This window comes from Dipodomys spectabilis, unplaced genomic scaffold (genome assembly GCF_019054845.1).
Source record: "Dipodomys spectabilis isolate Male_0828 unplaced genomic scaffold, ASM1905484v1 ptg000036l, whole genome shotgun sequence".
Lineage (NCBI taxonomy): Eukaryota > Metazoa > Chordata > Mammalia > Rodentia > Heteromyidae > Dipodomys > Dipodomys spectabilis.
The window spans coordinates 4,651,787-4,669,251 of NW_024870713.1; the positions used below are offsets into that span (position 1 = coordinate 4,651,787).

Sequence of the window (17,465 nt, forward strand, 5' to 3'; positions counted from 1 at the left end):
TTGAAGCCATCAAAGCTGACCTAGTAGAAGGAAAAGAGATAAAAAACAAAGTAGAGAGTCTTGACAGCAGGTTAGACCATGCAGAAGATCGAATCTCAGGGATTGAAGACAGCCTAGATATTATAGAGAAAGAACATACAACCATCCAAGACAAGTCCAAGAAATATGATAGATCTATCCAGCACCTGGAAGACACCATCAGAAGGCCTAATCTAAGGATAATAGGAGTAGAGGAGCACCTAGAAACAGAAGTTAATGGTCTAGGAAATTTGTTTAACAGGATCCTAGCAGAGAACTTCTCAAACATGCAAAAAGATAGGCCTGTCCAGATACAAGAAGCCTTTAGAACCCCAAATAGACCAGACCAGAATAGGACATCCCACCGCCACATTATAATCCACACAGGATCAACTCAGAACAAGGAAAAGATCCTTAAAGCTGTCAGAGAGAAAAGGGTAATCACTTATAAAGGGAAACCAATTAGAATCACCTCAGATTTCTCAGCAGAGACAATCAAAGCAAGAAGAGCCTGGAATGATGTATGCCATGCCCTAAAAACAAACAACTATCAACCAAGAATACTGTACCCAGCTAAACTCTCCTTCATAACTGAAGGCCAAATAAAAACCTTCCATAGCAAAGAAAAATTGAAACAATACATCTCCACCAAACCAGCCCTACAAAATATTCTTAAGGATGTCCTACACATAGAAAACCAACAAGACCGCAATAAAGGCCAAGAAACTGCACCCAAACTGAGAATCCAAGAACCATAGGAAGAACCCAGTTTTCGGAGCCCCCAAGAAGGTAGATAACATGGCAGGAATTCCCAAATACCTCTCAGTCCTATCTCTTAATGTTAACGGACTGAACTCTCCAATTAAGCGACATAGACTGTCTAGTTGGATTAAAAAACAAGACCCTTCTATCTGCTGCCTGCAGGAGTCACATCTTGCCCGTAAAAACAAACACATTTTCAATGTTAAAGGATGGAACAAAATCTACCAAGCAAACAGACCACATAAACAGGCGGGAGTTGCAATCCTAATATCAGATAAAATAGACTTCAAATTAAAATTCGTGAAAAGAGATAAAGAAGGTCACTACATACTAATTAAAGGATCTCTCCTTCAGGAGGATATTACAATTCTAAATATCTATTCACCAAACAATGGAGCACCCAAATTTATCAAAGAAACACTACTTTCCCTCAAATCCCATATAGATCCAAAGGCATTAATTGTTGGGGATTTTAACACACCACTCTCCCCACTAGATAGATCAACTCGGCAAAAACTCAACAGAGAAACCACAGATCTAAACAGCTGCATAGATCAACTAGACTTAACAGACCTTTACCGAACATTTCACCCAGCAGCATCAGAATACACGTTTTTCTCAGCAGCACATGGAACGTTTTCTAAAATAGACCACATTTTAGGCCACAAAGCAAACTTGTCTAAATTCAGAAACATTGAAGTTATACCTTGCATTCTCTCTGACCACAAGGGAATAAAATTAGAACTCAACACCAAAAGCCACCAAAGAAAGTCCGGTATCACATGGAGGCTGAACAACACACTGCTGAATCATGAGTGGGTCATGGAAGAGATTAGAAAGGAAATTCAAATGTTCATGCTATTCAACAAAAATGAACACACAAAATACCAGCTCCTCTGGGACACAGCAAAGGCAGTACTCAGAGGCAAGTTTATAGCTCTGAGCTCCTACATCAACAAATTGGAGAGATCTGAAACTAGCAATTTAATGACGCATCTAAACCTCCTTGAAAAAGAGCAGCAAGATAAACCCCAATCCAGTAGACGGAAAGAAATAATCAAAATTAAATCAGAATTAAATGAATTAGAATCCAAAAAAACTATAGAAAGAATCAACAAAACAAAGAGTTGGTTCTTCGAAAAACTTAACAAAATTGACAGACCCTTAGCAAATCTTATCAGAAAAAGAAGAGAACACACCCAAATTAATAAACTCAGAGATGAGAATGGAAACATCACCACGGAAACAACCAAGATTCAGAACATTATAAGGGAATACTTCTCAAAACTGTATGCTAATAAGTTTGAGAACTTGACAGAAATGGACCTCTTCCTAGCAAATATTGACATGCCAAAACTAAACCAAGATGAGTAAACTATCTTAACAGGCCCATATCAAGCATTGAAATAGAAACAGCAATAAGAGACCTCCCAGCTAAGAAAAGTCCAGGACCAGATGGTTTTACAGCGGAATTTTACAAGGCCTTCAAAGCAGAGCTCACACCAGTTCTCCTCCAACTCTTCAATGAAATTGAAAGAGAAAGCTCACTACCGAACACATTCTATGAAGCCATCATAACCCTCATCCCAAAACCAGGCAGGGACTCATCAAAGAAAGAGAACTATAGACCCATTTCTTTGATGAACATTGATGCAAAACTTCTCAACAAAATTTTGGCCAACCGACTTCAACAATTCATCCAAAAAATCATACACCACGATCAAACAGGATTCATTTCAGGGATGCAAAGCTGGTTCAATATACGCAAATCAATTAATATTATTCATCACATCAACAGGAGCAAGAATAAGAACCACATGGTTATCTCAATAGACGCAGAAAAAGCATTCGACAAGATCCAACACCCCTTCCTGATGAAGGTTTTGCAAAAATTAGGAATCCATGGAACATTCCTCAATACAATAAAGGCTGTATATGACAAACCTACAGCCAGCATTATACTCAATGGTGAAAAACTAAAGCCATTTCCTCTTAACTCAGGAACAAGACAAGGATGCCCACTCTCTCCACTTCTCTTCAATCTAGTATTAGAATGCCTAGCTACAGCAATAAGACAAGATGCAGACATAAAGGGGATCCAAATAGGGAAAGAAGAAATAAAACTCTCCCTCTTTGCAGATGACATGATCTTGTATTTAAAGAATCCCATAGACTCCACTCCCAAATTACTCAAGCTGATTCAAAACTTTGGCAAAGTAGCAGGTTATAAAATTAACCCCCAAAAATCAATGGCTTTTCTGTATGCCAACAATGAGAAAAGTGTGGCTGAAATTAGGAAAGCAACTCCATTTGTAATAGCCCCACAAAAAATAAAATACCTAGGAATTAACTTAACTAAAGAAGTGAAGGACCTCTATGATGAAAACTTTAAAATCTTGAAAAAGGAAATCAACACAGAACTTAAAAAATGGCAAAACCTCCCATGCTCCTGGATTGGAAAGATTAACATTGTGAAAATGGCAATACTTCCCAAGGCTATCTACAAATTCAACGCAATACCTATCAAAATTCCAAACTCATTCTTCAAGGAAATAGAAGAGGCAATCCAAAAATTCATATGGAACAATAAAAGACCCCGAATAGCAAAAACGCTCCTCAACGGAAAGAACACTGCTGGAGGAATATCAGTACCAAATTTCAAACTCTACTATAAAGCCATAGTAATCAAAACAGCTTGGTATTGGCATAAGAACAGACCTCAGGACCAATGGAATAGAATTGAAAACCCAGAAATGAACCCACAGACCTATAGCCATCTAATCTTCGATAAGGGAGCTAAAACAATAGAATGGAAGACAGACAGCCTCTTCAGTAAATGGTGCTGGCAAAACTGGTTAACTACATGTAGAAAACTAAAGCTAGATCCTTATATATCACCCTGCACCAGAATCAACTCCAAATGGATCAAAGACCTTGAACTCAAAGCAGACACTCTGAAAACATTACAGGATGGAATAAGAGAAACCCTGGGTCTCCTCGGCTCAGGCCGAAATTTTCTGAATAGAGACCCGGAAACACAACAAATCAAAGAAAGGTTGGACAAATGGGATTGTATAAGGTTGCAGAGCTTCTGCAGGGCAAATGACATAGCTAGCAAGATCAATAGAAAGCCCACGGACTGGGAGAAGATCTTTACTAGCCATACAACGGACAAGGGTCTCATATCTAAAATATACTTGGAACTCAAAAAATTAAACCACCCAACAACAAATCCTCAAAGAAACAACTGCCCAATAAATAAGTGGGCAAAAGACTTAAAGAGAAGCTTCTCTGAAGAAGAAAGAAGGATGGCCAATAGACACATGAAGAAATGTTCAACATCCCTAGCCATAAAAGAAATGCAAATCAAAACAACATTGAGATATCACCTCACTCCAGTTAGAACAGCAAAAATCAAGAACTCTAACAACAACAGATGCTGGAGGGGATGTGGACAGAAAGGAACCTTACTTCATTGTTGGTGGGAATATAAATTTGTTCAACCACTTTGGAAAGCAGTATGGAGGTTCCTCAAAAGACTCCACATAGAGCTCCCCAATGACCCAGCAATCCCACTTTTGGGCATTTACCCAAATGATCACAAACAAGGCCACACTAAAGCTACCAGCACAACTATGTTTATTGCAGCATTATTTACCATAGCTAAGATATGGAACCAACCCAGATGCCCCTCAGTAGATGAATGGATCAAGAAGATGTGGTATATATACACAATGGAATTCTATGCCTCCATCAGAAAGAATGACATTGCCCCATTTGTTAGGAAATGGAAAGGCTTGGAAAAAATTATATTAAGTGAAGTAAGCCAGGCCCAAAGAAACATAGGTCCCATGGTTTCCCTTATTTGCAATATCTAGTATAGGTATGAGTCAAGCGGAAAAAGTCAGAGAATGTGATGTTAGGAAAACGAACCCTCAAATATGTATTTTAATGTTTTTGTTTCTTTCATGCATGTGTTTCTAACGCATTTATAATATTATTTCTTTGTTGCTTTGTATGTCCCTCCCCCACAGTGTAACCCCTGCTTTCACTATATTTGATGTCAGTATAACATGTGGAGGAGATGGGGACAAACAAGTCGTTTAAGGATTCAGGTGGACCTGTTCCAACAATGAGAAGTACAAAATGTCATGTCAAAACCAGCTTTACAATGTCGGTGGGGGGGGGAGAGGGGTATGATTGGGTGGGGGGGAGGGGGGAGGCTGGGAAGGGAGGTGAAGGGTAAACAAAGGAGGAGATTGCAATGCTTGGTAAGAAATGCATGCATTTTTCTGCCCATGTAATTGTAACCCCTCTGTACAGTATGTTCTCAAATAAAATAAAATTAAATTAAAAAAAAAAAAAAAAAAAGAAATGTAATCAACATGGGAATCTCAAAAAATTAAAAAACATTAAAGAAGTGGACGCTGGTGGTCCATGCCTGTAATCCTAGCTACTCAGGAGGCTGAGATCTAAGGACCAATAAGGCCCCTGCAATAAGGTCCATGAAACACTTGTTTCCAATTATCAACCAAAAAGCTGGAAGTAGAGCTGTGGCTCAGGTGGTAGAGCACTAGTCTTGACCACAAAAGCTCAGGGACAGCAGCCAGGTTCTTAATTCAAGCTTCAGGACTGGCACAAAAAAAAAAAAAGCCAAACACAAAAGACTTACAGACTGTATGACTTTGCTTATATGAAATTGTGGAACAACCAAAACCACAGTGATAGAAGACCTGTCAGCTATGGCCAGGGAATGGGGATCTGAGGGCACAAAGGAGACAGATACAAATGAACAGGAAGGAATTCTTACTGACCATGTAAATGTCCCATACTAAATACCTTTTTAAAAACTCTTCCAATTTACACTTGAACTAGTTGAAGTATAATATGTATAAATTATTCCAATAAAAAGACAAAAAACATTATGAGATTCAAAAGAGGATTAAGAACAAATTTTAAAAGACTGCACTAAATCTCTTACAACATGAAATAACTTGATGGATAGTTATAAATGATTTAAGGAGCATTTAAAGCATTGTACTTTCATATTATCTGCATATATACTGTCTAGTTTAAACAAGCTTTAAAATGTAAAGAGATAATAAAAGCTTTTGGGGACTGGGGATATATATAATTTGCCTGAGGCCTGAAGCTCAAAAAACCAGTTCCAAAGAGAGACAGAAACAGAGACCAAGACACACACACACACACACACACACACACACACACACACACACACACACACACACACACACACACACACACACACACACACACACACACACACACACACACACACACACACACACACAGATTTTTTGTAAACCTACAAAAGAAAATTCCAAATATGAAAAAATTCAACCTTAAGAGTGAGAGTCACTTTGTAAATAAAATCTATTTTCACTTTATTTTTTTCTTTTAGTTATTTGTGAAAAATTATTTAAATTCTCACTTACTTGGATATAGAATATCAGCAATCTCAAAGTCATTCACCCTGCAGATGGGCAGAAATGAGTCCCTTGGAGATAAAGAGAAAGAATATATAAGTGTATTAGAAATTATATTCTAAGTCATGGCACACATCTTATTTTCCAAGAGATTTCTAATATATTTCTCAATAAAGTCAGAAGTCTACTGCAATGCAGAATTCTAAGGCACTGAAATCTACTTTCAGCATATTCCACTAGTATTCATGAAATACAAAGATTCTTGGAGACATTCAGGTTCTTTAAGAATTCATAGGCTTCTATAACGTTGGCATACAATTTTAGGTTTATACTCTCTTAGAATTTCATTTGAAAGCATCCTGAGAAGTGCCAGAGAAAGAGGCTGTTCTGTTTGGTAGTAACCTACAATTTTGAATACCTATGGGATAAAGTGTAGGGAGAGATATCAGAATTCCTTTTAAGGAAAACTATATCATTAAAGAGCTTAATTCGATATTAATATGAAGATGGAATTAAAAAATCACTCTTTACTCACAGATGAATAAATAAATTGCTGACTGGTAAAAAACCTTCCATTATATGTGGATACATGACTTCAGAGTTCACTGGCATCTAGATGAAATAAACCATAAAACATAAATTATACATTGCTTTTACAAAGAAAATCTTCAACCACAAGCACAGGTTAAAATCTAATAATATTAATTATCACTAACTTTGAAAAGAAAACCTAATAGTTCCTAGTACAAAGTTAGAGTTGAAATTAATTAAGAATGCTAGGGTGATAGTGGGTATTTCTCTATTTTATATAAATAAAAAACAAAATGGAAATTGTGAGCATTTAAACATCAAGAAATATGTAGGCATCTTACATATATTCACTATCAATTTTTACAACTCTATTACAAAGTGTTACTACAGTTTTATAGACAAAGAAACTAAAGGTAAGCACAGTTTCATAAGTCAGTGGCAAAGATTTTGATTTAAAAAAATGTGCAATGACATACCAGGTATAGTGGTACATGCCTATACACTCAGCATTGGGAAAGCGAAAGCAAGAGGTCTGGGAGTTCAAGGCTAACTTGGGCTACACAGAAAAGATTCTGTCTCAAAAAAAACCACATTAAGATCATACTAAGATACCAAAACATTACATTTTCAGCGTATATTCAGATGATACTCAGATGATTGCACAACAAAAAAAGATTAAGAAAAATGATCTTCCTACTAGAAGTATTTAATTTACTAAAAGCCCAGTTGCTGTATTGCAATGGTTGCAGTCTTGCTGTATACCTACCACTCTCATTTCAAAGTCATCCCTGAGAATAGTATTGAGGAAGACTTGGCAGCTTTTCTTTATTATTATTATTATAGTAGGTAAAGACAAACCTATAAATCTGTGAACCACTGTACGTAGCCCATATTTTTTAAGTGTCATTTGGGTCTTTTATTACAATGGTCATCTTACCCAATCTATCCATATCAACTATTATTATGACTAAGATTTGTGAGTGACATTAATTTCATATGAAATGAATTTGTTAAAAATGAAGTCAAGAAATCCAGGTCCGGGGATGGGAAGGTGGCTCTGTGGTAGGGCCTTGAGCTGAAGAGCTGAGGAACAGTGCCCAAGCCCAGAGTTCAGGCCCCACGATTGGACCCGGAAAAAAAAAAAAAAAAAAAAAGAAATCCAGGTCCTTTTAGGGAGTATGTAGTTGTGAACAAAACTGCTTCCATTTAAACTCACCATGTAAAAATGTTCCAGTCGTATTCCATAAACAATTTGTAAGGCTCTCATGTAGATCATGTGCAAGACTTCAGGCTACAAAAGAAACACAACTTTTAGCAGTCTTGGGCATAGCACTGCATCCTAGTCTTCATTGCTGTCCCATACTACAGTCAATGGATACAGCAAAGGGGGACAAGATGACTATATTTCCCTGGAAACATCTCCACACTTTTTTTTCCAAATTAAAAAAAAACCTTACACTTATCCGTTTATTCTAATGTAAAAATGTAGTTAAGAAAGCTGGTGCCTGTGGCTCAAATCTGAAATCCTATCTACTCAGGAGATAGAGACTTTATAAAGCAAGACTTTATCTCCAATTAACCAGCAACAAGCTGGAAGTGGAGCTGTAGCTCATGTGGTAGAGCACCAGCCTTTGACAAAAAAAAAAAACAGAAACAAAAACAAAGGATAGTGACAAGACTGAGTTCAAGCTCCAGCACTAACATTAAAAATAGAAAAGTAAACACAGTTGCTTAAGCAAGTACATCCAAATCTAGGGAGGAAGTAGGGGAGTCTTTCAGCTGTCAGGTATGTGACATAAATGTTGGAACACTGTGGATGTTTTTATTTAAAAAGGAAATCCAGATAACCCTGTCTGCTTCCTATGTATTAGTTTTCTTAGATTTAATGTTTAAAGAATACCTGGAGCAATATAGAACTTTAAAAAAAAATCTTATTTTCAAAGTCAGCCCTTCCAAGTTTACTATCAGTGAACTGGTTCTAATCTATATGCAAGTTCACAGTGAACAGTAGAGTGAGAAATACAGCGACAACTTGCTAACCTTTCCAGAAAGTGGAATTTATTCAGTATATTCATTCATTCTGAGATTATTCATTCCATTTTAGAGAATTAAAGGATACTGAGACAAAAGAGGCTTAAGTTCTATATCATAAAACCAGGGTTACTGCATTAGCACCTCAAGTCCAACACAAGAAACTGGAAGGAGACTCTGGGATTTCCTGTGTCATATAAATAACTTCATTTCTTTTTGCATTTAATAACTAAACATAAAAGAATAATGCCTGTCAAAACAAGTCAACTCCCTCCTGGGGCATAATGCAAGAAAATTAATCTGTAAGCTTCCAAAGAAGATTGTTTCTAAGCATTATTTTTAATGGCTGGGAACCACTTGGAATAAGTTCCATGAAGCCTTACCAATAATGATACTCTCTCACCAACACGCCAATAATAATAAAAAAATTTAATATACTTTAATATAACTATGGTTTAAGGCTATTTTTTTAAACCCACTATATTAAAGAACTGAATTCCTAATGGGAATGTAAACATTGTCCCATATATAAACTTAATGCTATTTTAAAATTACAGTAGATGAGAGATTTTTCTCTAGATTAAACATGACTAGTCTATATCAAATAGGAGGGCCTATATCCTTCTTGCCACTCTCTAAACCTTGTAGCTTACTTTGTTTTCAAATACCAACATCTACGTTCAAATACAACCACATTTTACCTTTGGATTTGGATAAAGGTCATTCTTAGAGAGGTTTTTCCCATCAGCTCCGGTTAACAACTTATTGCGAATATGAATCACAATCTCAGCTACATTATATCTGGGGAAAGACAAAGTTTCCATCTTCTCCTGCTTATGAAGAAAAAAAAACAGATCAAAATTACAGACAATTGGTAGTTCTCATTATCTAAACACTGACAAACATAAAAACAAAATGAACACACCATACTCAATAATCCATAGTGCTCCTACCATCTAATATTTTAGTATGATAAAGATAAATTTTATATACATACATCTACACAAAGATATGTATTGTAAAGTCACTTTTATCTCAAAGTACACACAGTCATTCTCTGCTAATTTTCCTAAGGTTCTTTTTTTTTCATGTGGGAAGGAAGATTTTGGTTGATACTTCTGCATTTGGGAGCCAAGGGTTTAACAAGATCAATCCTGAGAATTAATCATCAGAACAATGAAGAAAGCAACACCATCAGCAAGAACTATATATAAACAATCCTCACATAAGATAGATAATACTGTATTCTGATTTGACATCCTATTTGATATGTACTTGGTGAAATGGATAATAAGATTTAAGAGGCAAGCTAGAAGAGGAAAAAAAATAATGTAATTGGCAAAAATACCTTTCACCGGAGCAATAATTTTAAATAAAATGAACTAGCAAAAAATCCTCTTGCCCTAATAGATTCAGAGAATGAGTTATTCTTTCTTGTGCACCTCCCCCCACAAAGGCAGAGGTTCTCAAAACTCTGTTCCCTCAACTCTGCTAAGAGCAAAGTGGCAATATTTGGAGATAGTTTTGGTTGTCAGCTCAAGCATAAGGCTGCTGCTGGAAGCAAGTGGACAGAGACCAGGTGTGCCACTAACTAACTTACAATGTGCAGAGAGATTACTCATTGCAAATAATAACCCAATCCAAAACATCAAGAAGGCCAGGTACAGGAAACGCTATCCTAGAGCTTGCATTTACTATGTTATAGTAGTTTTTACAAGGTGTTGGGATAACATTTGTAGAATGAAGACACTACATTTTGAGAGCTAGTAAGCTAAAACCTTTTCACTGTCTTCTCATCTCTACATGTGCCAAATAGCAATATTGGCAATAAGAGGACCAGCAGTAGCAGACAGTGCTTCAGCCACTCACTTACCACACTGTTAATTTCCTAGTAATACTCCTCCCAACTTTATAGTGAAGCAGTATGACCCAAAGTGAGCATTCAATTTTTCAAAGCAAATGGCTCAGTTTTGGAAATCTATTTCATTAGGTTTCTAATAGTTTTTAAACTATTAAGGTTAAAAAGCTTTGGCAACTTGCCAGTCAGTAAGTTCCTGGTTCTGTTTGAAGCTTTAAAACATCATGGATTCAAGACAACATTTTCTCACTTTAGTGTGGCCCTAATAATTAGATAATTCTTTCTTTATGTTGTAACTTTCACCTACTTGATCCAATTCCTAGTGTCTGCAGCTACGCAGAATATATAAATCTCTTATGTGACACTAGTTTCAAAAGCATGACAAAAGAAATTATATTTCTGCCACACCCTCCTTTTTCAAGATTATAATTTCTTTACATATGGTCACTTCTTAGATAATGTTTTGGAATTTCCATTTGTGAAAGAAATGAAACAAACAACAAAATGAAACAAATGAAAAAACAACAAAATCCCCCTTCCTACTCTACACCAACAAAAACCAACACAGAAGACTTGTGACTAAATGGAATAATTGCCCCATACACCAAATCAGTAATGCACTGACTTCGTGACTGCCAGTGGGCAGTCAGATTCCTCTAATACATAACTAGAGATAGTGTCAGATCCCACAGGTTGAAGACTCAATAGTCATGACTGCTTAATCTTTGGATGCCAAGTGGAAGCCCTAGATAATTTTACCTATGCTTCTGACCAAACTACTAAATATTAGGGTTCTCACTATTCCGTCTTTGGATTTAATTTGCTACAGCTCACATAACTCAGGGAAATGTCATACAGATGTTACATTGACCTTTTTTTGTTTCTGGTTTTATAAAAAATACTACAACAACTGAACAGCGGATGAAAAGATGGATAGAGTAATGTATAAAAGAGGAAAGGGTCATGCCATTGCCAGAAATCTCAAAATTAATCTTCTGGGGCATTTATGGAAACTTCATTTAATAGGCATGATTGTACTAGCCATTGGTGACCAGCTGAACATTCAATCTCTACTCTCCCCAAGACTGGGGGACAGGATTCAATGTTCTAAGCCTCCTGGTCATTCAGATTACAATTCCACATTCCTAAAACTATCAAGAGACTGCCAGGATCAGCCAACCATTAACATATAAAAAGATACTGATGGTTATTGAGGACTCCAATGATTTTTAACAGCTGTACACCAGGAGCCTGATGTATATTTCACAGTATTATAGCTTCCTACTTTCCATTTAATAAACACTTACTAAGCCTTTTATAATACCCAAACTGAATTCAGTATTCCTGGTATGGCAGAAGTGGAAGAATGTTAATCCACTATGGAATGGCCTTTTGCTACTCTAGATTACACAGTTGCTCTAAGCTACAACTAGCCCAAGTTTTGTTTATCTCTTTATAAGCTCTCCTTTAAAGGCTATTTATGCTATTGCATGTATATGCTATCTGTGGGTTTTTTTTTCATTTTAATCTTCAGTGGCCAGTTTACTTCATAAACTGCAATGAATGGCTCATAGCAGGTGCCAGTAGCTACTCAGGAGGCTGGGATCTGAGAATTACAGCTCAAAGGCAACCAGGTCTGGAAAGTCTGTAAGCCTCTTAACTCCAATTAACCACCCAAAAAAGACACAAATGGAGCTGTGGCTGAAGTGGTAGAGACTTTTACAAGTCTCCATGTGAAAAGGGAAAAAGGAAGGAGGAGATCTCAATGAAACAAGGGAACGTTATAGCCCATACACGTGTCACTTTCTCTCTTTAACTTTTGGGCATTTTTACCTTTTGATGGATGGTTTTGAGTTTGGTTATGAGACATCTGGCCAATGGAGATCCACAAAAAGTTAAGAAGCACCTGCAAACAAGCAGGCCTACTGGCACCACCTTTCAAATGCATGGATTGAATTTAGTAGAAAGGCAAAGTTGAAGTCAAACAAAATATGCACTGTGAAATGGGTACTTGGAGGGGGGGGGGTAGGGAGGGGGGAGGGAGTCTAATGAAGGGGGTTAAGGGGAAGAATACAGTCAAGAACTACCACAAAATTAAGAAAAGTAAGGGAAAGGGTGGGTCGAAGGGCAACGAGCATGGTGAAGGGGGTGATAACAGTTAAAGGCATTGTATCCATCAGCTACTTGGTTACGTGGCACCTCCTCTGCACAACTACTTACAGATCATTAAAAAATTAAGAAGCACAAGGACGAAAACAGGACAGGCTTAAGTTGACCTGTAGATTGAGACTCTCCCGCAGGGTTTACAACGCCCCAGATGCCACCCATCAGCGCCCTAGAAACTGACAAAGGTCGGGGCGGGAGCGAGAGGCAGGGCAGCCACTCCACCTGGCCGACCCCGGTCTCCAGCCTCCCTCCCAGCAGGGCCTCCCTCCCGGTCTCCCAGCCAGCGCTCACCCACAGTCCTGGCCGCCTCCGGGAAGGAGGGGTGCGTCCCAGGCGCGGCCACCGAGCAGCCCCAACTCCACCCAGCACGACCGACCGTTTCACTTTTCAAACTTGCCGCCTCCTCCTGGAGGTCCCGCCCCTTTAACCCCACACCCACTTCCGGGCGCGCCGGATACCGGCGAGGCTCACAAAGACTCCAAGCCGTAGTGGCTGGAACTGAGAAGAGAACGCGGGCTCCAGGCCGTGCGGAACCATTGTGCTTGGGATTGGCGTCGGGTCGGAACGTCGAGTCCGCCGGAAGCGGCGCGCCGCGGACCGCGGGTGGCATTCTGAACGGGTGACACCGCTGGAGAGAGTCTGGTGGGGCCAGAGGCAGCCGTAACTGATCAGGAAAGGGCGGAGGGGCTCTCAAGGAAACCACGGCGAGTCCCGGAGTCCCAGTGATTACCGTAGTGGATGGTGGGGTCGGGTGGCCGCTGTTAGGCCTCAGCTCGGTTAGTGAACCCTCAGCACCGGGACCTGGACACACACTTTAGACCCCAGGCACGAACTGGCTCTCAAAGGACGGCTCTCCCCAAAGGGCTCCAAGAGAGATGATGCACCTGCCCCAGAGCCGACCGCGGCAGGGCGTCGGAGCCTGGCCGGGTGCAGGCACGGGCCTGTGAGTATGCATTGCTGTTACCTGACAATTCACCTGTCGTTTCCTCACTTTCACATGCCAGGAAACTGGGCTCAGGGAAAAGGGATTCATTCCAAGTTATACACTTAAGGGGTATTATCCGGACTGAACCTGGATCCCTGAGCGCAGCTTCCCTCTTCCCTCGCCAGAATACTGGAACTCCCGGTACTTTCCCCTTACGAACTGTTTCCCAGATTTGCACATCTCCTGCGTTGGTCGGATTGGGTTTGTTTTGGGTGGATTTTTTAGATAAGGGGCCAGAAATCTGTATTTAAAAAAAAAAAAAAAATCGATCCTCAGGCAAGCGTGGAAACACTAAGAGAAATCAGTCTTCCCGCGAAACACATGGTGTCCCTCGTTTTATGAAGATTTGGAGCACCAGAGAACACAACAGGGCTTGGATCAGGCTACAAGGCATAAAGCATCATCTCAGAAGTGTTGTATGTCAGATGGGGGTGTAGACTGTAGGAAGTAGGCAGTATGGCTAGAAATGTTATGTTGAAAATAAACACAGATTCTGGTGCTTTGTTGTGTGGGTTGAAGGAATATACCAATTTATACAGAGATATGTTTAAAATGTACATAAAAGTACATGTCAGCCAGGTGCTGGTGGCTCACACATCTGTAATCCTAGCTCCTCAGAATGCTGAGATATGATGTTCAAGGTTTGAAGGACAAGGTTTGCCCTTTCTATGTACATTTACAGTAAAACTTTGGTATCTGTGTGTATAAAGTTTCAAGGAAACCTCTAAGCAAAAACTGGATGCTTAGGATGCGTAGAGTTCAACACTTTTAAGAATATTCAACTTTACCTATACCATACATACACTAGATGAGTATCCATAACTTGAAACACCTGGAGTTAAGCAAGCAACATTACTGTCAGAAAATTACTGTTACATACACCATACTACCTACATACATACTACCCACCAAGTACTAGGTTTTTGTTTCATGCTCTTTATCTCAAATGCTGAGGATGATTTGACTAAAATTGAAGATATGGGTTCTACTGCATATTTATTGTTTTTGTAGCTTTGAAAACAAATTGTAATTTTGGAACCATTGTTAAGTCAGGGACTGTATGTATTTTCTCTCACTATAACATTATATTTTTCTGCTCCAAAACTAATACAGATACTATATTTGATCTCCTGCTTCATGTACTCTGTTAATACTCCTACCATCACCTCTTCCCCAGTGTAGACTATCATTTTGCAGCATACAAACTCTCTATGTCTCAGGTACCTGAGACCTTAGCCTGAATCTATCCCATAAATCCCATAATACTCTGAAGAAAATAATGCAAAGGGATCTACTGCATATTCTGACTTCCCATCTTCAGCTCTCCCTCTGATTCTTAATAAGTCCTTAATGTATCATTCATTGATTTCCCTGCACTACTTTCAGTACTTTCTCACAAACTTTAGCACCTTTCTCAATCCCCTTTTACCTTCAACTCTTCTCTATATTAGAAGATAATCAGAGTATCTAAAAGGTATTCTTCAGACACTTCATAGACATACATATACATCTGCAATTTGCCGTGCCTGTTTCCTTTCTAATTGTGATTTATGTTCCCTTTGTAGATTGCTTCTTAAAGGCTGATGACAGACTTGTAATGGATGAACTTTTGAGTGACAAGACAGATAATGCAGCAAGACCATGGCAGCCTACAGCTGGGGCTTTATCTTTCATACAGGCGGTATTCCTGTGTTAGATTGTAAGCAGCTTTGTTACAGATGATCCAAATGGTTATTTCCAATTTGATTGTAATAGATCAGTAAGGACAAAAAGTTGATGTACCTTGTCAAATGTGGTATGAATAGTTTAAATAATTAAGTATATTAACCAGGCTGTATTCTTTGCTTACTGTTAATCACCCACACATTTGACTAGAGATTTTCTAGGGGCCACAGACATGTCCAGTACCTTGTACCTAGTTAGATGAGAAAATGAAAGCCATAATGCAACATAAACTTCCTACCTTTCCACTTCCCTCACTGACAGATTTATTTGTTTTCTTTTATCTGTCTGTCTGAGAAGATAAAATGTCATTTGTCCATTAGGGGTGTTAATCAGTATTTCTCTTTCTGGACTTCTCTGCTGCATTTTTTACAGTTGGTCACACCTTGAAACCTAACTGTTTTTGCATCTTTCCTATTTTTCCATCTCAGGCATCTTGGCTGCCTCTTTGTCTACTCTTTAAACAGAATTTCTCATAGTTCCAACCTTGAGTTGTTACATTTATCTTCCTCATATGTAGTCTCCACTCATTGGTTTAACCTGTTGATCCTGGATTCCGAAACTACTGACATTCCTGGTTTCTCTCTTAAGGTTCATTCTTTTATTTCTGAATAGGAAGGAAGAGCCCATGAGCCTTCATATTCTAATTCATCCCCTACTCTCATTTTTACTAACAATTAGATCTTCCTGTCTTCAATATTATCACCTCCAGGTCTACTACCAAATCCATCTTACGTGTAACAGCTAGTATGTCCAGTATCACATGCAAATCAGACCATTTCACCTGCCTGCCTAAATTTCTATGGTACACACACAAACACCCTGTCCTTATTACCTCCAAGTAAAGTCTACCTACACAGCCTGGTATTATATGGTTTCTTGGATCTTGTTTGTATTGGTTTTGTTTCCTGTCTTATCTCCCACTTCTAGTTTGTCAGGGTGTTTTAGAAAACATGAGATCTTTTTCATTCTTGTTTGTTTTTATCTTGACTCTCACTGCTTTATCTGCCTGACTTTTTAATCTTTACTTATTTTCAGAGATCTCCAAGAAGTCTTTCCTTACAGTCTGAGTTAGATGACTTTTCTCCTTGTGTTCTTGGCTTTACTTATTAAAAAAATATTTACTGAGCTCCCCCTGCCCCCCATTTGTTTCTTTGCTAGAATGATCTAGGTTCTGGAACTATAATAGGAAACAAGCAAATATAGGGTTCATCAACCTAGTAACTCCCCTGACAGAATTTATATTCTCATAGGAAAGAAAAAGAAGTAAATTAAAAAGTAGAAGCAGCAGTTTAGTCCAGTTGGCTCTGTGTTTGAGAATATCCAAGAACTGGTTGGTCTGAAGGGTGAAGAGCAAATGTTCTCCATGGAGGTGACACATTTGTCAAGGACTATGTATTGGTGAAGACTAGACTGAACACAGATTTTATACAGAGCTTGACTAAACAATCATGAAGAGCATTACTAGGCATGATAAGGAGTTTGGGCTGCTTCTTAAGAGTAACAACACTGGAAAAGAGTGGGGGAAGGGGTAACATTGAAATATATGCTTTACCTGACTTAAGTGTAACCCTGGTGTACATCACCTTTATAATAACAATAATTTTTTCTCAAAATAGAATTTAATAAAAAAAAAAAACCAAGTTGGATAACTTCCTACCTGTGGTTTCTATTTTAGAGATGAGTGGAGTTGCTCTACATAAAAGGAATTGAAGAATAGCAAGATAAGAAGGAGGGAAAGAAAGTAGATAACCCTGGGAATGGAGTATTGGCTAGTGCACAGAAACAAATCTCAGAATTTAGAAAAATAGATGTGGCAAAACTTAGAACTGGGAGAAATCAAGGGTGATGTTTTATAAACAAGCGTTAGTGAAAACAAGGACTACCATATTTATCATATGTCCACAGCTAAGCCCAAGTCCTTATAATTATAGATGCCTGATAA

The 17,465-nt window shown here is 38.4% G+C and overlaps 1 protein-coding gene across 1 annotated transcript in view; it reads right to left on the reverse strand.

Annotated features, from left to right (window-relative positions):
* Nuf2 (NUF2 component of NDC80 kinetochore complex) overlaps positions 1-13,183 on the reverse strand; it is a 39,617-nt gene extending 26,434 nt beyond the window's left edge. Inside the window, exons 1-5 of the mRNA XM_042677351.1 lie at positions 13,105-13,183; positions 9,491-9,619; positions 7,975-8,049; positions 6,763-6,839; positions 6,237-6,298 (exon numbers count right to left, since the gene is read on the reverse strand). Coding sequence (XP_042533285.1) covers positions 6,237-6,298; positions 6,763-6,839; positions 7,975-8,049; positions 9,491-9,613 — 337 coding nt within the window. The 5' untranslated portion in view covers positions 9,614-9,619; positions 13,105-13,183. The remainder of the gene's footprint in view (positions 1-6,236; positions 6,299-6,762; positions 6,840-7,974; positions 8,050-9,490; positions 9,620-13,104) is intronic.
* Positions 13,184-17,465: the final 4,282 nt, after the last annotated feature.